The following is a 23,824-nucleotide window of genomic DNA, read 5'->3' as shown; positions in this document are numbered from 1 at the left end:
AATATGTCTTTGAGAGTAAACAAGGCTGGCATGAATCAATAGGAATCAAAAGCATGCAGGAATCACCAAAGAGCCAAGCAACAAGATAAAGTGCTTTAAATAGTTAGTTGTTTTTGTGTAAAAGATCAAGAAAGGCATCATATGAAGGGGCAAAATCCAATACTTCATTTCTTCTGACACTTTGCAAAGAAGAGATTTTGGCAGATTTTACACTTTCCAAAGCTGTGGAAAGAATGCTTAGTTGAAGAAGGGCATTCCCTCTTGCAAAAGGAGGAGGCTGAGTCATGAATAAACAAGCAAAACAGTGCAGAGGAGTGGCGGACGGCAGCAGAAAGTTGACAGATTGTGAATTTCAATTCTGACTCTGCCGTTTATTGAGGGCATTTCCTTAGGCAGAGGGTGGTGTGTCCCTGAGCCTCAGTGTCCTCATCTAGACTATATGAAATGGAGATAATTTTAGGAACACTGGCCAGAGCTCCAAAACCCTTGTAACTTCCTAAGTGATAAGAGTGATAAAAGTGGCCAGGCGCGGTGGTTCATGCCTGTAATCCCAGCACTTTGGGAGGCTGAGGTGGGTGGATCAGGAGGTCAGGAGTTTGAAACCAGCCTGGTCAATATGGTGAAACTCTGGCTCTACTAAAAATACAAAAATTAGCCAGGTGTGGTGGCAGGCGCCTGTAGTCTCAGCTACTCAGGAGGCTGACGCAGAAGAATCGCTTGAACCCAGGAGGCAGAGGTTGCAGTGAGCTGAGATCGTGCCACTGCACTCCAGCCTGGGTGACAGAGCGAGACTCTGTCTCAAAAAATAAAAAAAAAAAATAAATAAATAAATAAATAAAGTGATAAAAGCATCTTTTGTTATGATATTTGGTTTTTATCCCTGGCTACCCTACTTCACAAAGACGCTGTAAGGAGTAAATGCACAAAAAGGGGCCAGCGCAGAGCAGGGTTCAGTACGTTGTAGCTGCTATTGTGAATACTATGTGCAAGCACTTAGTGATCATCGTCATCATAATGTCCAAAGCAACTTTAAAGTCAAACTTTCGGAAGATTATAAACTAACCAGAAAAAAGCATAAACTCATCCTCTACATTAAGTATCATTTGATTCTTCATCACCAAGATTGGTATTACACAGCGAATCAGTTCATTCATAAAGCTATTCTCTTGCAAAAACCTTTGGCAAAATGTCCCAAGAATTTTAATTCTAGTGATTATGCCTGTTTTAAAATTAGCTATACTTAATTCTCCCTCCTAGATGATACAATGTATATCTTAATTTGTGTCTTGGACTTTAACAGGCTATTTTGCTTAATCATGGAATTTCTACCACAAATTTAAATTTCCTGTGGCTAATATTAACAGACACTTTCTAAAAGAAGGATGTCAAGGTTTTGACCTGTTTTCTTTCTTGCTGATTTTGGATAGATGCTGTGATCTTGTGATATAATGAGAAATACATCTTTGGCTGGGTGCCATGGCTCAAGCCCATAATCCCTGCACTTTGGGAGGCTGAGGTGGGTGGATCGCTTGAGTCCAGGAGTTCAAGACCAATCTTGGCAATGCAGAGAGACCCTGTCTCTACAAAAACTACAAAAATTAGCCTCGTGTGGTCCCAGCTACTCAGGAGACTGAGGTGGGAGGATCTCTTTGGGAGGGTCTCTTCAGCCCGGGAAGCAGGGGGTGCAGTGAGTCAAGACTGCACCACTGCACTCCAGCCTGAGTGACAGAGAGAAACTGTCTCAATAAAAAAAAAGAAAGAAAAGAAAAGAAAAAAGAAAAACTCCAAACCAACCATATATACACAGGTCTTTGGTCTTTGTCTCTGGCTTCTGGCCAGAGCGCCTAAAACCCTTATAACTTACAATGTGATAAGAGTGGGAGAGGAAAGGGGCTAGAGGTTGAGTTCAGTCCCCAAAGGCTAATGAGTTAATCAATCATGCCTACAAGACTGGTGTGGTGGCTCACGCCTCTAATCCCAGCACTTTTGAAGGCCAAGACAAGCAAATCACTTGAGGCCAGGAGTTCGAGACCAGCCTTGCCAATGTGGCAAAACCCTATCTCTACTAAAAATACAAAAAAAAAAAAAAAAAAATTAGCCTGGCATGGTGGTACATGCCTGTAGTTCCAGCTACTAGGGGAGGCTGAGGCATGAGAGAATCACTTGAACCCAGGAGGTGGAGGTTACAGTGAGCCAAGATTGCACCACTGCACTCCAGCCTGGACAATAGAGCAAGACTCTGTTTAAAAAAAAAAAAAATCATGCCTACATAATGAAGACTTCATAAAAAATAAATAAATAAATAGATAAATAAAAGGACAGGATTTGGAGACCATCTGGTTGATGCACTCATAGAGATGCTGGGAGAGTGGTGCACCTGGAGAAGTTATGGAAGCTCCGTGCCCCTTCCCCATACCTTGCCCTATGTGTCTCTTCCATGTATTGTATCTTTTATAACAAACCTGTAACATGAGTAAATGTTTCTGAGTGTTGTGAGCCATTCTAGCAAATTATCGAACCTGAGAAGGGGGTTGTGGGAACTCCCAGTGTATAGCCTGTCAGTCAGAAGTTCAGAAGGCACAGATGAGATTGGCATCTGAAGTGAGGTCTGATGCTAACCCCAGGCAGATAGTGTCAGAATTGAATTGAGTTGGAGGACACCCTGTTGATGACCCCAGAGAATTGGAATCAAAGAATTGTTTGGTATCGAAAACCCACACATTGGTTGTCAGAAGTGTTGTGTGAGAGTATAGAGAGGAGGAAAAAAGATTTTTCTATTTAGAGGTCTACAAGAAATTGCCATGTTGTATTCATCTCATACCAGGTAAGGGTGGCCATATTTTAGTGGTTACTATCTTTCATGGCAAGTTATAATTTTACGTTTAAAGGGTTAAGTCCTTTAAATACGTCTAGGGACTAGAATGTACTACTGTAAAGTTACTTCCCAGTTATAAATTATTCATTGACTATATCATTAATTGTATGGCACAACTGCAGTTACATTTTCAGCTTTTCCTTCTACTTGACTGATGTCTACCTCTTTTTCTTTTTTAAATAGAAACAGGATCTCACTATGTTGCCCAGGCTGGTCTTGAACTCCTGGACTCAAGACTGGAGGTCCACCTCTTTTTTATTTTTGGAGACGGAGTCTCGCTCTGTCACCCAGGCTGGAGTGCAGTGGTGCAATCTTGGCTTACTGCAACCTCCACCTCCCGGGTTCAAGCAATTCTCCTGCCTCAGCCTCCTGAGTAGCTGCGACTACAGGCACATGCCACCACGCCCGGCTAATTTTTTGTATTTTAGTAGAGACGGGGTTTCACCGTGTTGCCCAGGCTAGTCTCGAACTCCTGAGCTCAGGCAATCCACCTGCCTCAGCCTCCCAAAGTGCTAGGATTACAGGCATGAGCCACTGCACCCGGCGATGTCCACCTCTTACACGAGGTATACAAGTTATCTATGACTATGTAGCAAATTACTCAAAAATGTATTGACTTCAAACAACATTTATTATCTTAGATTTATTTCTGGGTCAGGAATCCATGTGCAGTGTAGTTCTCTTGCTCGAGGCCTTTCAGAAAGCTACAGTCAAGGAGTTGGCATGGGCTACAAGCCAACTTAGTCACTTCAAGCCTCAACTGGAGAAGGATGAGCTTCTAAGTCCACTCAAGTGGCTGCTGGCAGGCCTCAGCTTCTCTCTCAGTGGATATTGGCCTTGCCACATGAGCCTCTACATAGGACTCCTTAAAACATGGTAGCTTCCCTGCTGGGCATGGTGGCTCATGCCTGCAATCCCAGGACTTTGGGAGGCCAAGGTGGGTGGATCACCTGAAGTCAAGAGTTCGAGACCAGCCTGGCCAACATGGTGAAACTCCGTCTCTATTAAAAATACAAAACATTAGCTGGGCGTGTTGATGGGTGTCTGTAATCCCATCTACTCAGGAGGCTGAGGCAGGAGAATTGCTTGAACCTGGGAGGCAGAGGCTGCAGTCAGCTGAGATCGCGCCATTGCACTCCAGCCTAGGCAACAAGAGCAAAACCTTCAGCCTAGGCAACAAGAGCAAAACCTCATCTCAAAAAAAAAAAAAAAAAAAAAAAACAACCATGGTAGCTTCTTTCCCCCAGAGTGAGGGCTCTAAGACAGAGAAAGTGGGAGAGAGGGTAAGCAAGATAAAAGCCACTCCATCTTTTTGTAATCTAAACTCAGAAATGAAAGCCCACCATTTTTGCCATATTTTGTTTATTAGAAGCACATCACCAGGTCTAGCCCACACTCGAGGGAAGGGAATAATCACTGGACATTATCTTAGGAGTTGCCTATCCTACCAGGATGCCATTTAAGGCAGTGCTTCTCAAACTAACCCTGGTGAAGAATCAACTTTAAAAAAAATTTTTCAATTTGTTGCAAGTCAGCACTTTTGTCAAATAAAATAGAAATTCATTTCTAGAAAAATGAAATTACACAGGCATTTAAAAAACCCAAAACCTCAGCTCATCTGTTGATGTTGTAATGATGTCAAATTGCTATAAAAATTTCTTTAGGCCAAGCATGGTGGCTCACACCTGTAACTGCAGCACTTAGGGAGGCTGAGGCAGGAGGATCGCTTGAGCCCAGGAGTTCAAGACAGGCCTGGGCAACACAGCAAGACTCCATCTCCACACACAAAAAATTTTTTTTCTTTAAATTCTCAATTCTATTACTTATCTCATTTGGATCCAAAGCAAATAGTTTACATACGAGCATCAGTTTAAGGTCAACCTTTGAGTAGCACTGATTTCAGGATTTTATGAATGCAGATGACTTTTCAAGGCTTTTACAAGACAATGGTTTGGACTTTTCACTTGGCTGTTCCTAGATGGAGGATTCTAGAAATAAACCTAAAGAGAAGTTTTTCCTTCTAATTTCATTCCATTCTCTCCATGCTCCTAAAAATGGGACTTTTTATTGTGAGTAAAGTCAAGGGTATGTAGGATTGTCTCCTGGTTAACACTTTACTGCAAGGTCTTTTAGGTACCCTTGTTCCCACCAGTCAAGAGCCAGAGTTAAGCCATGCTTTTGAAGTGTGTAGTCTGAAAGATATTTAACACTATGATTATCAATTCACATTGTAAAATGGTGAGGGGTCAGCCCACTTCCCAACAAATGTTAGAAGTTTGAATGCGCTTCCTGTTCCTAGTCTATTCAGATTTCTCAAAATACATCTCAAGTGTAACCTCCTCAATTCAACTAATAAATATTTTTTTTGAGCATCAACTGTGTGTAAGATTCTGGAGGGCACCACCTTGAAGAAGGCACCGCCTCTACTCTCAATAGTTTTAGAGCTCCCTATATAAACTTTGAAGTAATTTACATGTAAGTATTTTGGCAATTGAGTACATTATTTCTCTTGTTTCTTAGTGTCTCACAAATTTTTATCTCATCTCCCTAGTAAAACCATAAACTTACGGAAGGAAAGTACTCCATTTCATATCCTTCATGCCTCCAGCACAGCCTCAGGCAGTTAGTAGGTCCTCAGTAAAAAGCTGAAGGCAGCATTTACTAAGCTGAGACTCTAAACCCGCTGTTCAGAGACTAAATGCTGTGAACGGGGTCTCATTGATAACCTGGAAATCACCTTTCTTCATCCTCTTTGCCACCCCAACCCATCCTCCAAGGCTTAACACAGAGGAAGCAACTTTAAGAAGTCTGTTTCTGCTCCCCTGGTCCCCATTCTTTTCTCTTCTTACGACACTAGCCCAGGAGAGAGATGAGAAAGCCAGGTGGAGGGAGGGGCCTTTTAAAACAAGTCTTGCTCAACTTTTTACACAACTGCCCATTCTCAGTTGGGCATCCCCTCCTGTCCCCTTTTCTTCCAAGGAAGGGAGCTAAGGTTAGTAAAACCTACCCTTGCAAGGCCCAGTGCTGGGTACTGTGCATGGACAAAGGTGAACCAAACAGGTTCCTTGTCCTCAAGAATTTACAATGGGCAAATCAGACCGATTCTCATCTACAACACAGAGTTGAATGGGCCAACTGTTACAATGTTGGCAAACGGAGAAAGCACGGTGGAACAGATGGGGGAGAGATTAATGCCAACTGGTGAAAATTCAGAGGATGTAGCTTTGGAGCTAAGCCTTCAGGGTGAGTAATACAAACAACGGGTAGCAGGGACCACTTCCTACCTATGCAGCGCTGTGGTCGGTGGTTTACATGCATTATCTCATTTGGGGCTCACAAAAGGTCTGCTGGGGAGGTGCTATTATTAGTCTCATTTTACAGTGAGAAAACTGAGGCCCAGAGAAAAGGAGAGATTTGTCCAAGGTCGCCCCTCAGGTGGAGGGGGAACCTGAACTCACTCAGGTAACTGTGGAGCTGGTGCTGTCAACCCTCAAGGAAACAATGGATAAGGAGCAAAGGATACCAAGAGAGGAGGTCTAGCACTATGCAGAGCACGCCCAGAGAAGAGAGAGGGGTCTGTGAGGCTGGGACTGCGGTGTGCAGAGTGGTGGGATGACTGATCCCAATGGCAACGGTGGAACTTATATGTGAAACTCCGAACTTTACACAAAATATTTCATCTGACCTCAACACATCCCTGTTTGACAGGCGCTATCATCCCCATTTTACAGATAGCGGAACTGAGGCAGAGAGATTACTCTTGCCGACTCTGCCCGCCAAGTGTCCTCACGTTGGGGTGGAAGCCCTTTGCAAGCTGCCAGGCACCTCGCAGCTGCCCAGTCACTCTCCGCCCAGTGTACACATCCTGTCCCTTCCCACCCAGCTACCCACCACCTAGCCCTCCACCCCAACTCCCGCCCTTGGCTTTCAGCAAGGATGGCCCAGCTCACGGCCACAGGGTGGCAAGGGGCCACTTGGTGCCCAGAACAACTTCTGCTCCCAGAAAGCCTTGCGTTCCCCGGACATAAAGAGGCTTTGAGCTCGAGGAGCCCCGCCCCGCGCGGCCCCTCCCACGGGCGCGGGCCCGGGGCGGCAGGGGGCGTGTTCCCGTCGGCTGCGCCCGCGGCCCGGGGCGGAGCTTGGCCACAGCGCCTGGCTGCAGGCGGCCGGGCGAACGGGCTCGGCGCGCAGGTGGCTCCTCCTTCGCTTCTCCCGATCCCCGGTGGTGCCAGGAACGGTGCCGGCTGCCGAGGGAACGCCTTTGTGCCCGGTCCCGGGAACCCGCGACGGCCGCCGCGCGCCCCGGTCCATTGTTTCGCTTCTCTGGGTTCCAGGCAGGTGCGGGCGGCGCGCGGGGTCCGCACGTGTCACCCCGGCGGCTGGGGCGCCGGGACCCGCGGGCGCCGGCAGGGGCGTTCCCGGGCGCGCGGCTACGATGAAGCACCTGAAGCGGTGGTGGTCGGCCGGCGGCGGCCTCCTGCACCTCACCCTCCTGCTGAGCTTGGCGGGGCTCCGCGTAGACCTAGATCTTTACCTGCTGCTGCCGCCGCCCACCCTGCTCCAGGACGAGCTGCTGTTCCTGGGCAGCCCGGCCAGCTCCGCCTACGCGCTCAGCCCCTTCTCGGCCTCGGGAGAGTGGGGGCGCGCGGGCCAGTTGCACCCCAAGGGCCGGGAGCTGGACCCTGCCGCGCCGCCCGAGGGCCAGCTGCTCCGGAAGGTGTGCGCGCTCGGGGTCCCCTTCATCCCTCGCACCAGGGTGGATGCGTGGCTGGTGCACAGCGTGGCTGCCGGGAGCGCGGACGAGGCCCACGGGCTGCTCGGCGCCGCCGCCGCCTCGTCCACCGGAGGAGCCGGCGCCAGCGTGGACGGCGGCAGCCAGGCTGTGCAGGGGGGCGGCGGGGACCCCCGAGCGGCTCGGAGTGGCCCCTTGGACACCGGGGAAGAGGATGAGGCACCCGCGGAACCGACGGCTCAGGTGCCGGACGCTGGCGGATGTGCGAGCGAGGTAAGTGCAGAGCGGCAAACGAGTGAAGTGCGGCGTCCACGCCGCCCGGAGCCCCGAGGCTTGTGTCGGATCTGGGCAGGGGCCACTCTCGCTGTGTCCTGGCACCCTTAGCCCCTGGGCTTTGCAGGTTCGCAGATGATGCTGCTCTGATTCCGAATAAAGGGCTACTAGTGCTGTCGCTGTGGTTTTTAGGTGTTTAAGGAAGAATTGGACGAAATCATCCGTTTGGTTGTAGAGAACACCTTTCCTTGTGTTTGATGACTGGCAAGAGTAGTTCGGGGATGGGGAGGGGAGAAGCAGTGCCCACTGTCTTCGCTCAGTACCTCATGTACACTGGGATGTCGTTCTCTGGGACCCGTGCCCGACCTGGACGATGTGAAGGAGGCTGTGACCTCTGGGAGGATGCACGTTTTTAAGAACGACTCTCCCGGCCTGACGCAAGGGCCTTCGCCCTGATTTCAACCCAATTCCTGTTCGTTTTTGCTGCTTCCCTGGATTAAGGAGCCATGGTCAGGGTCTATTTCGAGGCCAGCCGGCAGGCGGTCCCCCTGTGACCTAACCATCCCCTGCACCTAGCAATCCTCCTTCCTGGACTTTGTGTAACCTCTTATTAGCATAAAGAAAACAGGCATCTTGACAGTCACTTAGTGACTAACAAGTTCCCTTTGGTTTATGGGCCCAAACCCTTCTCTGGCTTAACTTCTTTCTAAAACCAAGTTTACCAAGATCTGTTGCTTGAAGTATCTGGTGCTCCCCATGGAACGTTTGAGTTCAGTCTAACGACACTTTAACACCAGTTTCCACAAAACCACTTTACCCAAAGTTCCTTCCAGGGGACTTTTAAAATTCTGTCTCGGCTCAAACTTTAGTGTTTGCAACTGGTATCGATCAACCAGTGGTGATCAACTAGTGTTCTTCAGGTGTTGTTTTTGTGGGGCGCATTCTTATGCAAAATGGGAATTGGGGCTAAACTGGTTTGTTTGTTGCTCTTCAGAATTGCCGTTTGTGTAGGCAGTTGCCAGACAAGCTTCTCCACCCTCCTGGAGGGGTCATTGTGTGGAAGTGCTCGGTGATTCACTGTTATGCTGATCTGAGCCCTTCCTCTTCCTGGGGACCGGAACCACTGGGGTGGGGGCCAGTGAGAGTCTTGGAGGGATCCTTCTGTGTTCAGGATATACTGTGGGAGGTTCTTCCCCGCTCACTCATCCAATCTGGACCCCATGGGGTCTGTCTCACCTAAATGCTCTGCCCTCTAATAAGTGAGTACTTGCTGCCCTACCACCATTCCTGGTTCTGTAACACAGAGTTGAAACCTAGTGCTGGATGCTGTACCAGATGGCACTCTGCCACCCACACCTGAATGCCAACCTGTGTGCAAAGTGCACAGGGACCTGGAGGGAGGAGAGAGGAAGCTGTTCAGTCCTCAGAAACTTACCCCCCGGCATCACCTGGGAGACAAAGTGGCCTTCCCTTGGCTGTTTTTTTGTTTGTTTTGTTTTAAAGACAGGGTCTTGCTCTGTCGCCCAGGCTGGAGTGCAAAGGTGCAATGACGACTCACTGCAGCCTCAACCTCCCCAGCTCCAGCAATCTTTCCACTTCAATCTCCCAAGTAGCTAGGATAACTGGCGTGCACCACCATACTGGCTGATTTTTTGTAGAGACAGGTCTCGCTATGTTGCCTAGGCTGGTCTCGAACTCCTTGGCTCAAGTACCCATCCCATCTCAGCCTCCCAAAGTGCTGGGTTTACAGGCATGAGCCACCGTGGGTGGCCTAGACTAGCAGGCCTGCCTTGGAGTCAGCTGTTGAGCCTGGGCCAGCCAAACCGCTGTGGAGGCTCTGAATCCAGCTTTCCTAGGAGAGAGAGTGAAGTTCCCCGAGAACCATTCTCCTGGCAGCGCCTTCCTGGCTGGGCTGGCATGTGTGCACCATGTTCACTGCTGGGATGACCTGGTTACATTCAATCTGGCAAAAATCAGCCTTACAGTTGTCACGGCCAGTTCACTTTTGTTGCCTTTTACATCAACCTTGTGTGGTGCACTGGCCAGGCACCCTTATATACAATTTGTACTTAAGAAAAATAGGGCTGAGTGCGGTGGCTCACACCTGTTATCCCAGCACTTTGGGAGGCTGAGGCGGGCAGATCACTTGAGGTCAGGAGTTCGAGACCAGACTGGGCAACATGGTGAAACCCCATCTTTACTAAAAATACAAAAATTAGTTGGGCGTGATTGCACGTGCCTGTAGTCCAGCTACTCGGGAGGCTGAGGCACGAGAATCACTTGAATCTGGGAGGCGGAGGTTGCAGTGAGCCGAGATTGTGCCACTGAACTCCAGCCTGGGTGATGGAGTGAGACTCTGTCTCAAAAAGAAAAAAAAGAAGAAGAAGAAGAAAACTAGAAGCCCAGGTTAGGGATTTGGCTAAAGCCACATGTCAGTGCAAAAACAGGGACCAGAGCCTGAGTCTCTTGACTCTCAGACTGGCACATTAATTAAGTACCTACACTGTACTCAGGCTCTTGGGACATCTGGGACATCTCAGTGCATCTGGGATGGGGTGACTCAGCCTCCCACTGCCCAGGCTAATCACTCTCCAGTGCTAGATTGTGCCATTCATAATGAGGAGGTTGCAGTTTGGAACCATGACTTTGGGGAGAAAATGGGCTGGAAAAACAACACTGGCCTTTGCAGTCAGCTAGACCTGGGTTTGGGAGTATCACCTGCTAGTATGCCCTCCCATAAGCTGCTAGAATCACTCCAAGCCTCAGTGTCTCATGTCAAGTGGGAGAGGAATGTGTACTCCAGAGGGAGGTGTGCTGATTAAGTGGGAAAAGCCCATGGGAAGGGCAGCATGGTGCCTGGATTGTAGCTGCTCTCTTCTGCCCTCCGTCCTTAACCCACCCTCCTTCACCTGTCCCCACTCACTGGATTCCTTTTGGCTTTTTTGTCTGCATATCTAGTTTGGTTGGTTATTAAAGAAGTGGGGTATGCTAGACCCAGACTGCCTGGTTTTGAATCCCAGCTCTACCATGTCTGTGACCTTGGACAAGTTGCTTATCCTTTCTGTGCTTCATTCTCTCCCCCTGCACAGTGGGAATCAGAAGGGTGCTTACCTCAGAGGGTTGATGTGAGAATTAAAAAGTTCATTCCATGTAAAGGGCTTAGAACTTGCCTGTCACTTAAGTGCTTAGTAAATGTTAGCTACTGTTAACTTCAAAGAGACGAAGTGCTTTGTCCCATAGGAACATAATTTTTAATTTTAAAAAATAGATAATTCCAGTGGCTTACATTTGAGTTGCAGGAGTTTTATAGTATAATTTTCCATAATTTATGTACATATGCAAAAACATTTTGGAGTAGGGGATTTTCCAAGTATCAAAAGGAGTACTGTTTTGGTTTCAACTTCTTACTGGGGCTTATCATGATCTGAAAACTGACTCTGGAATTCCCCAGGGCTGACATGCTTCCCTTCATAACCACAGTCATTCACAACAGATGAAGCATGCATTCTTCCAAATAACACACAGGTTAAACAAAGAAATGAACAGTTTTTGTAGATTTGAATGGGTAAACGTATGGAACAGCTGCCTACAGCCAGCTTCAGTATTTCAGAGAGCTGTTGCCACTTTGAAACTGAGAGGGCTTGTGGTCATTTTGATGTGGTTTCCTATCCTGGTACAGAGACCCTCTGCTGGGTGAGGGGTCTGGTAAGACCTCTTGATTAACAGTTTGAAGAAACTGTTGGGCTGGGCTGGGCGTGGTGGCTCACACCTGTAATCCAACACTTTGGGAGGCCGAGGCAGGAGGATTACGAAGTCAGGACATCGAGACCATCCTAGCTAACACAGTGAAACCGCGTCTCTACTAAAAATACTAAAAATTAGCCGGGCGTGGTGGCACGTGCCTGTAGTCCCAGCTACTCGGGAGCCTCAGGCAAGAGACTAGCTTGAACCTGGGAGGCGGAGGTTGCAGTGAGCCGAGATCGCTCTACCGCACTCCAGCCTGGGTGACAAAGCGAGACTCCATCTCAAAAGAAAAAAAAAGAAAAGAAACTGTTGGGCTGGTTTCTTCAGGGCACAGAGAGAATCTGATCCAGTCAATATTTAATTTTTTTTTTTGAGACAGGGTCACTTTGCCTCCCAGGCTGGAGTATAGTAGTACCATCACAGCTCACTGCTGCCTCAACCTCCTGGGCTCAAACGATTCTCCCACCTCAGCCTCCCAAGTAGCTGGGACTACAGACGCGCACCACTGCTTCTGGCTAATTTTTTTTTTTTTTTAGTAGAAATAAGGTCTCTCTATGTTGCCCAGGCTGGTCTCAAACTCCTGGGCTCAAGTACAGGCATGAGCCACTGCACCCGGCCTCAATATTTAATTCTAAGAGTAAAGGAAAGAGAAAGAAGGTCCTTGATTGTTAAAGTAAAAATTGTTTTTCATTTCAGAATAAAAAGTAGTCCCTAACTCCTGGGCAATGGACAAGAGATGAAATTTCAGACATTTGCCCATTTTTAACTCACAGCTATGTTACGGAAATAGTCTTGTAATAATTACATACATTGCGTTTATGACAAGTGTTCACAGTGGGATTTTCATTTTGTTTACTAAAGGAAGTTGTAAAGGTGCACTATTGTCTTTGTATGGGAAAGGATGTCATAAGTTACTGTATGAGTTTGCTAGGGCTGCCATAACAAATACCACAGACTGGGTGGCTTAAACAGAAATTTATTCTCTAACAGTTCTGGAGGCAAGAAGTCCAAGATCAAGGTGTCAGCAGATTGGCCCTTCTGCGGGATGTGAGGGAGAAAGTGTTCTACAGCTCTCTCCTGCCTTTTGGTGGTTTGCTGGCAATCTTTGGCATTCCTTGGTTTCTTCTCCATCACCTGAGCTCTGCCTTCATCTTCACATGGCATTCTCCCTACGTGCATGTCTGTACCCAAATTTCCCTTTTTTGTTGTTGGGGTTTTTTTGTTTTGTTTTGTTTTTTATTTTTGAGATGGAATCATGCTCTGTCTCCCAGGCTGGAATTCAATGGCGCAATCTCGGCTCACTGCAACCTCTGCCTCCCAGGATCAAGCGATTCTCCTGCCTCAGCCTCCCAAGTAGCTGGGATTACAGGTGCCTGCCACCATGCCCAGCTAATTTTTTTTTTTTTTTTTTTGAGACGGAGTCTCGCTCTGTCGCCCAGGCTGGAGTGCAGTGGCACAGTCTCGGCTCACTGCAAGCTCCGCCTCCCGGGTTCACGCCATTCTCCTGCCTCAGCCTCTCCGAGTAGCTGGGACTACAGGCGCCTGCCACCACGCCCGGCTAATTTTTTTGTTATTTTTTAGTAGAGACGGGGTTTCACCGTGGTCTCGATCTCCTGACCTCGTGATCCGCCCGCCTCGGCCTCCCAAAGTGCTGGGATTACAAGCGTGAGCCACTGCGCCCAGCCAACGCCCAGCTAATTTTTTAATTTTGTAGAGACGAGGGTTTTGCTATGTTGCCCAGGCTGGCCAAATTTCCCTTTTTATAAAGACATCAGTCAGTCATTGGATAAGGGTCTACCTTCCTTCCTATCTTAACTTACCTAGTTACATCTGCAATGGACCCAGTTTCCAAAGTATGGGGGTTGGGAGTTCAACATGAATTTCGGGGATACAGTTCAATCTATAACAATCACCATCTTCCTTCCGTCAATTCTTGGGGTGTTCAGCTTGCTTATGATTAAAAGCTAACTGAGCTGTTTCTGAAAGCAGCTGGTCTGTATGGAGGATCATTTGCATAGGACTTGGTGTGTGCTCCTGAGAAAATCTGGGGTTTTGCTGGCTTGATGTGCAACCCTGGGGAAGCTTGGCTCAAACCATCTTTTTCCAGTCAGTATTTCCCCTCCATTAGTAGGTTACGGAGAAATCATCTTTGCCAAGTCTCTTGTATCATTCTCCTTCTTTGCATGACCCCTACTTCTCAACCCAGACAGTGGGAAATTAGCATGCAGGACCCAAGCCCTGACTTGAGGCAGGCTGGTCTAGGGGTCTTGTGTGCTGGCCCTGGAGTCAGACCAGCTGGGGAAGATCCCAGTGCCACACTGGCTGTGTGATCTGGGGCACACTTCTTAAGTGCTCTGAGCCTTGGTTCCCTTATCTGTAAAATGGAATAGTAAGAGCACCTTAGGAAGTGGTGGTGAGGATTGAATGAGATAGTGCAAGTTGAGCAGGGTTGATACAGTATTAATAATTCAGGTGGGGCTTGTACCACTTCTTCCCCAATTTACTCCCATCCATTGTGTTGTCAGGTGCAGGTTTCCAAAGCACACCTTGGTTCACCTCTCTGCTTTTTGTGGGATGCCTCCTCTAGCTCGCCATTGCCTACTTATTCAGTATTTTGTCATTCAGGGCTGCCCTTGTGGCTTATGTGACCCAGCCCCCAGCTGCTCTTGCTGGGCCTCTCCATGTAGCCTTCTTTCCAGGAGGAAACTTTCTCCATCCCTTTCCCCAAGCAACCCCATGATCTCCTGCCCTTTACTCTGTTCTTACCTGTGCCCGGAATGCCTTCCTTTCATTCCTCTCAAGTCTTTTATGGTTAAATTCTCAAACTCAGCTCGACCATCACCTTATCCATAAAACATTTCCTGTTCTTCCCTTTGAGCCCTATTGCACTCTGTAACATTTCTTCTATAGGACTTGGTGTCCTCTCCTTTGAACTGCAGTGGCTGGAGTGTGGAGACTGGGTCTTGGCTTTCACCTGAAATAGCACCCAGGGACAGGGTTAGGAGCAGAGGTCAGTTCAGCCAGTGTCTGTCTGTTGAGCACTTACCATTCAGGACATTGAGTTTGCAGAACTTCAAAGATACCACGGGTGTGAAGGTGTCTAGGGTCCTTCAAGGCCCGAGTCTCAACTAGAAAGTAGGTCAGATCTGAAATCCTGATGGGCCATCTGACTATTTAATGCCAACTGACTGAGTGGATGGGGGCAGTGGAAAGCAGACTTTCAGGCTGGCATTATAATTAATCAAGTGGTGAAACTTGGGATTGCCTAAAGTTATATAGCAAGTTAGTGACCTTGCTAGGAATAGAACAGGTCACTGTTCTTAAGCACTGAGTAAACCATACGTCCTGCTCACTATAAAACTTCAAAGGTAAAAACAAAAGTCTGTTTCATTCATGGCAGCCTTGTGATAGGAAGAGTTTATTCTTAAAATCTTGTTGCTTTTTTTTTTTTTTTTTTTTTTTTGAGAGATAGGGTCTTGCTCTGTCACCCGGGCTGGAGTGCAGTGATGTCGTCATATCTTACTGCAGCCTCAACCTTCTGGGCACAAGCCATCCTCCTGCCTTAGTCTCCCAAGTGGCTGGGACCACAAGCATGCACCACTGCACCTGGCTAATTTTTTAAAAATTTGTTTGCCGAGACAAGGTCTTGCCATGCTGCTTAGACTGTTCTCAAACTCCTGGGCTCAAGCTATCCTCCTGCCTCTCCTCCTAAAGTGCTGGGATTACAGGTGTGAGCCACCGCACCCGGCTGGATCTATGTTAATATTCAAATACAATTCTGGGCAGCTGAAGCCTGCCTAGGCTGAGGTACATCCCTGAGTTGTTTTTGGTGGAGTTGCAGGTGGTGGTTGGCAGAATGTGGGCAAGTCACAGAGGCAAGACATGATCTTTTGAAATTGGGGAGAATTGGGTTCCTGTCTTTATCTGTCAGAGTTCTCCAGAAAAACAGAATGAGTAGAATGTGAATAAATAAATACACACATACACACAGATTTATTTCAAGGAATTGGATGATATAATTGGGAAGGCTGGCAAATTCAAACTCTCCAGGGCACCCAGAAACTCTGGAAGCTCCGCAGGAGCTGCAATGCTACAGGCTTCAGGGAGAATTTCTTCTTTCTCAAGGAAACCTCAGTTTTGCTCTTAAAGCTCTCCAATTAATTGGATGAGACCCACCCAGATTATTGAAGATAATCTCCTTTACTTAAAGTCAGCTGGTTGATTGTAGATGCTAACCACATGTACAGAATACCTTCAGAGCAACACACAGGTTAGCACTTAATAGAATGACTTAAGAACAACAGCCTAGCTCCTTGACATTTAAAACTGACCATCACGCCATCCAGCTCCACCTCTTCCTGGGAAACCATGGTTTCCAAATTGGTAAATGGAGACAATTAACATCTTTCTTGAAGAGTTCTTGTGAGGATTAAATGACACTGTATGTTTAAAGGCTGGTACAGTTCCTGGCATAATAATAGATCGTCAACAGATGATTCGCTTTTATTGCTTCTGAGCTCCAGGTCAAACCTCCAGGACACCCCTTGTCTTCTAGAGGAAATTACCAAAGACTAGAATCCACTTCAGCATGAAAGGAACCCTTCCCTCCCCAAGGGGGAGGTCATACTGGAAATGGTTGAATGAATTGGGGCAGTTCCATGCTGAGAAGATCAGACTGAGGAAGGATAATGATCACCAACTTCAAATATTTGAAGAGCTGTCATGTGAAGGAGGCCTTGGACTTGTTGAGGAGGCAGAACTCTAAATGCCAACTGAAGTTCTGCTAAAGCTCAACTGCAGGAAGAACTTAATTTCTTAGCTTTTCTCTCTCTCTTTTTTTTTGGCCCTGCCTTTCTTTAGAGTTTCTCCAAGGGTCTAAGGGCAATCTAGTGACTAAATGAGAGCCTCCTGGGGCACTAGTTAAAATGCACATTGCCAGGCCCACCCATCTACCACCAGGCTGAATGAATACCTCTGGAGTTTTCCATACCCCCATGTGGTTCTTGTGCCATCCCAAGCTTAAGGTCCTCTGCCTTGGTGCTCCTCCCCCAGGGCTCCTCAGTGTCCAGCAATACCTGAATGGAAGGAGAGTCTGGCTGAAAGCCCTTCTATGAATTTAAGGCCCAGAGCAGTTAAAAAACGGGGCCAAAGTGACTTACCAGGTACTTAAAAGTCAAAGCCCAATTTCCCTAGCTCCTTCTATTATTTCCTAATATATTCTAAAGAACATCTCTCTGGATGGGAGTGGAGGTAGATTGGGGAATGGGGATCTAGCATGCAAAAACAATGAATGCAGAATTAGCTTGCACATGAGTGCAGTTTAAAATTCATGCATAATGCCAGGGGCAGTGGCTCTTGCCTGTAATCCCAGCACTTTGGGAGGCCAAGACAGGAAGATCACTTGAGGTCAGGAGTTTGAGACCAGCCTGGCCAACATGGCAAAACCTCATCTCTACTAAAAATAGAAAAATTAGCTGGGCATGGTGGCACACACATGTAATCCCAGCTACTTGGGAGGCTGAGGCACGAGAATCGCTTGAACCCAGGAGGTGGAGGTTGCAGTGAGCCGAGATCACACCACTGCACTCCAGCCTGGGTGACAGAGCTGGCCTCCATCTCAAAAAAAAAAAAAAATCAGTGGGGAGAACTTTCTGAAAAGTTCTGTATCATGGTTGGGGTGTCAGTTACATGGGTGCCTCCATTCGTCAAAGTGTGCACCTAAGGTTTCTGCATTTCTGTGTGTATAAATCCTACCTAAAAACAAAGAAGAATTGAGTGGGGAGGGGTGAAGGTATTGATGATAAAAGAGTGCTGATCATTGTTGAAACTGGGTAATAGTTACATGGAGAGTGCACTGTATGATTCTGTATTCTGTTTACATCTGTTTGAAATTTTCCATAATAAGGAGAAATACAAAAACATCATGTATTTTGAGGACCAGTTGGCCTATTCTGCCTGCTGGGATAATTTAACACTAAATAAATGAATCATAAATGATACTCTTTACTGCCGCCCCCATGGAACATGGGCCTCTTCTGTCTTAGCTTCAGCTACCTAGAGGATGTCTGCCAAGTTTTTCAACTGTTTCTCTGCCTTCTCCGGGGATCTTTAGGGCCGGGCGCGGTGGCTCACGCTTGTAATCCCAGCACTTTGGGAGGCCGAGGCAGGCGGATCACGAGGTCAGGAGATCGAGACCACGGTGAAACCCCGTCTCTACTAAAAATACAAAAAATTAGCCGGGCGTGGTGGCGGGCGCCTGTAGTCCCAGCTACTCGGAGAGGCTGAGGCAGGAGAATGGCGTGAACCCGGGAGGCGGAGCTTGCAGTGAGCCGAGATCGCGCCACTGCACTCCAGCCTGGGTGACAGAGCGAGACTCCGTCTCAAAAAAAAAAAAAAAGAAGTAAGTTTAGACTATTTCACTTTTTTTTTTTTTTTTTGAGACAGGGTCTAACTCTGTTGCCCAGGCTGGAGTGCAGTGGCATAATCAGGGCTCACTGCAGTCTTGACCTCCCAGGCTCAGGTGATCCTCCCACCTCAGCCTCCTGAGTATCTGGGATTACAGGTGTGCACCACCACATCTGGCGAATTTCTGGTATTTTTGTAGTGATGGGTTTCACCATGTTGCCCAGAGTGGTCTCAAACTCCTGGGCTCAAGTGATCCACCTGACTTGGCCTCCCAAAGCGCTGGGATTACAGGTCCATATCACATTTTATTATGGAAAATATCAAGTATTTATTACTAGTGGAGAAAATGGAGATGGATAATGTCCCCCTCCCCATCATGTAGCTTCAACAGTTACCAATTCATGGCTGGTCGTGTTTCATCTTTAACTCTCGCCCTCTCTGTCCGCCCCTCTATTCTTTTGAAACAAATCCCAGACATTTCTTAGCAAGGAGAAGAGAAAAACCAAGCATTGTTCCTTTCTTACTCTTCCACTACCTCCATTAACTCAAAAACCTTCTGTAAATATTTCAGTATGTATCCCCAAATCATAAGGACCCTTCTAAACATAACCACAATGCCATTAGCGCACCTAAAAGAAATTCACAAGGATTCTTTTTTGTTTTTTTGAAACGGAGTTTTGCTCTTGTTGCCCAGGCTGGAGTGCGATGGCGCGATCTCAGCTCACTGCAACCTCCGCCTACCGGGTTCAAGCAATTCTCCTGCCTCAGCCTCCCAAGTAGCTAAGATTACAAGCATGCGCTACCAAGCCCAGCTAATTTTTGTATTTTTAGTAGAGACGGGGTTTCACCACATTGACCAGGCTGGTCTTGAACTCCTGACCTCAAGTGATCTGCCTGCCTCAGCCTCCCAAAGTGCTGGGATTAAAGGCATGAGCTACCACACCTGGCCAGGATTATTTATTTATTTATTTTATTATACTTTTAAGTTTTAGGGTACATGTGCACAACGTGCAGGTTTGTTACATATGTATACATGTGCCATGTTGGTGTGCTGCACCCATTAACTCGTCATTTACATTAGGTATATCTCCTAATACTATCCCTCCCTCCTCCCCCGACCCCACAACAGGCCCCGGTGTGTGATGTTACCCTTCCTGTGTCCAAGTGTTCTCATTGTTCAGTTCTCACCTATGAGTGAGAACATGCAGTGTTTGGTTTTTTGTCCTTCCAATAGTTTGCTGAGAATGATGGTTTCCAGCTTCATCCATGTCCCTACAAAGGACATGAACTCATCATTTTTTATGGCTGCATAGTATTCCATGTTGTATATGTGCCACATTTTCTTAATCCAGTCTATCGTTGTTGGACATTTGGGTTGGTTCCAAGTCTTTGCTATTGTGAATAGTGCCATAATAAACATATGTGTGCATGTGTCTTTATAGCAGCATGATGTATAATCCTTTGGGTATATACCCAGTAATGGGATGGCTGGGTCAAATGGTATTCCTAGTTCTAGATCCCTGAGGAATCGCCACACTGACTTCCACAATGGTTGAACTAGTTTACAGTCCCACCATCAGTGTAAAAGCATTCCTATTTCTCCACATCCTCTCCAGCACCTGTTATTTCCTGACTTTTTAATGATTGCCATTCTAACTGGTGTGAGATGGTATCTCATTGTGGTTTTGATTTGCATTTCTCTGATGGCCAGTGATGATGAGCATTTTTTCATGTGTCTTTTGGCTGCATAAATGTCTTCTTTTAAGAAGTGTCTATTCATATCCTTTGCCCACTTGTTGATGGGGTTGTTTTTTTTTTGTAAATTTGTTGAAGTTCTTTGTAGATTCTGGATATTAGCCCTTTGTCAGATGAGTAGATTGCGAAAATTTTCTCCCATTTTATAGGTTGCCTGTTCACTCTGATGGTAGTTTCTTTTGCTGTGCAGAAGCTCTTTAGTTCAATTAGATCCCATTTGTCAATTTTGGCTTTTGTTGCCATTGCTTTTGGTGTTTTAGACATGAAGTCCTTGCCCATGCCTATGTCCTGAATGGTATTGCCTAGGTTTTCTTCTAGGGTTTTTATGGTTTTAGGTCTAACATTTAAGTCTTTAATCCATATTGAATTAATTTTTGTGTAAGGTGTAAGGAAGGGATCCAGCGTCAGCTTTCTACATATGGCTAGCCAGTTTTCCCAGCACCATTTATTAAATAGGGAATCCTTTCCCCATTTCTTTTTTTTGTCAGGTTTGTCAAAGATCAGATAGTTGTAGATATGTGGCATTATTTCTGAGGGCTCTGTTCTGTTCCATTGGTCTGTATCTCTGTTTTGGTACCAGTACCATGCTGTTTTGGTTACTGTAGCCTTGTAGTATAGTTTGAAGTCAGGTGGTGTGATGCCTCCAGCTTTGTTCTTTTGGCTTAGGATTGACTTGGTAATACGGGCTCTTTTTTGGTTCCATATGAACTTTAAAGTAGTTTTTTCCAATTCTGTGAAGAAAGTCATTGGTAGCTTGATGGGGATGGCATTGAATCTATAAATTACCTTGGGCAGTATGGCCATTTTCACGATATTGATTCTTCCTACCCATGAGCATGGAATGTTCTTCCATTTGTTTGTATCCTCTTTTATTTCGTTGAGCAGTGGTTTGTAGTTCTCCTTGAAGAGGTCCTTCACATCCCTTGTAAGTTGGATTCCTAGGTATTTTATTCTCTTTGAAGCAATTGCGAATGGGAGTTCACTCATGATTTGGCTCTCTGTTTGTCTGTTATTGGTGTATAAGAATGCTTGTGATTTTTGCACATTAATTTTGTATCCTGAGACTTTGCTGAAGTTGCTAATCAGCTTAAGGAGATTTTGGGCTGAGACAATGGGGTTTTCTAGATATACAATCATGTCATCTGCAAACAGGGACAATTTGACTTCCTCTTTTCCTAATTGAATACCCTTTATTTCCTTCTCCTGCCTGATTGCTCTGGCCAGAACTTCCAGCACTATGTTGAATAGGAGCGGTGAGAGAGGGCATCCCTGTCTTGTGCCAGTTTTCAGAGGGAATGCTTCCAGTTTTTGCCCATTCAGTATGATATTGGCTGTGGGTTTGTCGTAGATAGCTCTTATTAGTTTGAGATACTTCCCATCAATACCTAATTTATTGAGAGTTTTTAGCAAGAAGGGTTGTTGAATTTTGTCAAAGCCGGCCAGGATTCTTTAATAATCATCACATATCTAGTCACTGTTCAACTTTCCTGTTATCTCATGAGTAATTTTTCATAGTTGGTTTGTTTGAATCACAATCCAACGAGATCCATACCTTGCATTGTATCCAGCTGTTTTTGCATGATAAAGTAATATTCAAGCAGACAGGTGTTTCACTGGATTTGTATGCGGTCAGCTCCTGCCAGCACTGCTATTGTAATCTGTGTGATGCAGTGTGAAGTGAGCGGGTGGTGGGGGTGGGGGGAAGAATTCACCCTGGATGGCTCAAAGGAAGAGACTTAAATGAATGACTTCTTACAGCCATGTGGTCAGGGGCAGACAGGGACATTTGAGTGCCCAGACGCTCCCGGTGAGAAGGGATGGAAGGAGTTGCTGGAGCCCAGGATGAGGGGCTGTCATCTTGGATCATGAAGGAAATGCTCTGACCTCCCCCTTGGCTACACCTGTGTTCTGCTCTAGCCTTCCCCTGGTGAACCCAGCTGGAAGCCAGCCAGCACAGGAGCCCTAGAGTTGCTCAGGGACACACATGGACCTGGAAGGGCAAACAAGAACCAGTACTGTGGCCAAGAGCTGGCTGTGAAATAAAAATGCCTGCCGCCAAATCCTGGTTCTGTCATTTACTAGCTGTGTGACTTAAGGCAAGCTGTTTAACCTCTCTGTGTCTCAGTTATCTCCTCTGTAATAACAATACCTACCTTACAGGGATGCCGAGCAGCTTAAATGAGATAATGTACATAGGGCCTAGCCTACAGCCAGTGCTCAATCAACACAAGCTGGAGTTATTACAAACCGCTATTAAAAACCACCCAGGCCAAACAGGACACAGTCTCTCTTTATCTGGCTCCATGTTTCTCTCTAGCCCTGATGACTCCAGCTTGTCTCCAGCCTAGAGACAGGCCTCAGAGTGCTTTGGCCTTACCACTCTCCCTCTGACGTCATCCTTCTCATAGGCACCACACTGTTCTTTCTCTTTGAAGGTTCTTCCAACCCTAGAGGTAAAAGCAGGTCTCCATCCCTCCTCCTCCAGATGAATAAATGAAAGGCCTAGCTAAAGCAGCCGAGGCTGTTCACAAAGGGTATTTTCAGGGGCAAACCCTCTACCACATGACTCAGATCCCAGTACAGCATAAGCGGCACACTTGCCAGTTGACAGGGGCTTCAGAGACTTTGCAAGGAGAAAAGAAAAGCCCAGCTTTGCTCCTTTCTTCCCCTTTCCACTACATTACTGATTCAGAAAACCTTTGCGCAAGACTCTTCCGCTCTGCTCCTTATGCGGGTGGCAAAGGTGAATGGCTGGAGGGCAGGTATCATGTTTACAGCCAGTAGGAAAGAAAAGACCCATATAATTTGTGATTTTAGATAGAACAGGATAAGTGCCATAAGAAAAAACCTAGAAGACATGGGATTTTAGAGACAGGAGCACCTAGTTTTGGTGAAAGGGCCCAAACTGAGAACATTCCGGATCCTTATAGAGCACGGATGGGTCAGTTACCAGCACAGAGGGATGTGGTAGGGCAGGCCTTTCCAGCAGGTGCCAGTTCTGTACAAGTCAGTAGGTGTTTAGTTGTGACTAAGGGCCCCAGCTCACAAGTTTACGATAGCTTCCTGTGTGACAGGTGTGAAAATGTACTTTTTGTTTTTTAATTGTCCCAGCCCCACAAGGGTAAAAGTCACCTGCTCACAAATAAAAAGTAACTTAATGATGGGTTTAACTTGTCTATTCTTTAAATAAAGAGCATGAACTATAAACCTCAAGAATACATGACAGAACTAGTAAAACATACTCTGTATCTCAGCTCCATGTCACTGAGTTGAGAAGAAAAACAGAAAAAGAAAGCAGAGATAATAATTACTGGCTACCAGGGCTAGCTGGTTTCGCTTTCTCTTGAAATCCGGATTGAGTTATTGGCAGTTAATCATTCGTTGCAAATCTTCAGAATCAAAAAGCAGTAGAAAGGAGCGATTTGTGTTTATATAGCAGCTTACACATATGAAGGGGCTATTTTTAAAATGAATATCTGATTTTTTAATTTTTAAATTATTTTAAATTTTTTATTTCCAAACAGATGGTGTGTGGTTACATGAGTGAGTTCTTTAGTGGCGATTTGTGAGATTTTGGTGCACCCATCACCCAAGTAGTATACACTGAACCCAGTTTGTAGTCTTTTATCCCTCACCTCCCCCTCGCCCTTCCTCCCTCCCAAGTCGTTGAAGTCCATTGTGTCATTCTTGTCTTTTTTCTTTTTTTTTTTGAGACAAGAGTCTCGCTCTGTCACCCAGACTGGAGTGCAACGGTGTGATCTCGGCTCACTGCAACCTCCACCTCCCGGGTTGAAGTGATTCTCCTGCCTCAGCCTCCCAAGTAGCTGGGACTACAGGCACACGCCACCACGCCTGGCTAATTTTTGTATTTTTAGTAGAGACAGGGTTTCACCATGTTGCCCAGACTGGTCTCAAACTCCTGACCTCAGGTGATCCACCTGCCTCAGCCTCCCAAAATGGTGGGATTATAGGCGTGAGCCACTGTGCGCGGCCATTCTTGTCATTCTTATGCCTTTGTATCCTCATAGCTTAGCTCCCAT

At 46.6% G+C, this 23,824-nt stretch overlaps 1 protein-coding gene across 1 annotated transcript in view; it reads left to right on the top strand.

Annotated features, from left to right (window-relative positions):
- Nucleotides 1-6,999: 6,999 nt before the first annotated feature.
- Nucleotides 7,000-23,824, top strand: part of NFE2L3 (NFE2 like bZIP transcription factor 3) — a 33,740-nt gene continuing 16,915 nt past the window's right edge. The window contains exon 1 of the mRNA XM_055293607.2: nucleotides 7,000-7,880. Within this exon, the coding sequence (XP_055149582.1) occupies nucleotides 7,311-7,880 (570 nt within the window). The 5' untranslated portion in view covers nucleotides 7,000-7,310. The remainder of the gene's footprint in view (nucleotides 7,881-23,824) is intronic.

Source organism: Symphalangus syndactylus, chromosome 9, assembly GCF_028878055.3.
Source record: "Symphalangus syndactylus isolate Jambi chromosome 9, NHGRI_mSymSyn1-v2.1_pri, whole genome shotgun sequence".
Lineage (NCBI taxonomy): Eukaryota > Metazoa > Chordata > Mammalia > Primates > Hylobatidae > Symphalangus > Symphalangus syndactylus.
The sequence above is the reverse complement of the archived record's forward strand: the minus strand, read 5'-3'. Positions and strand labels throughout refer to the sequence as shown.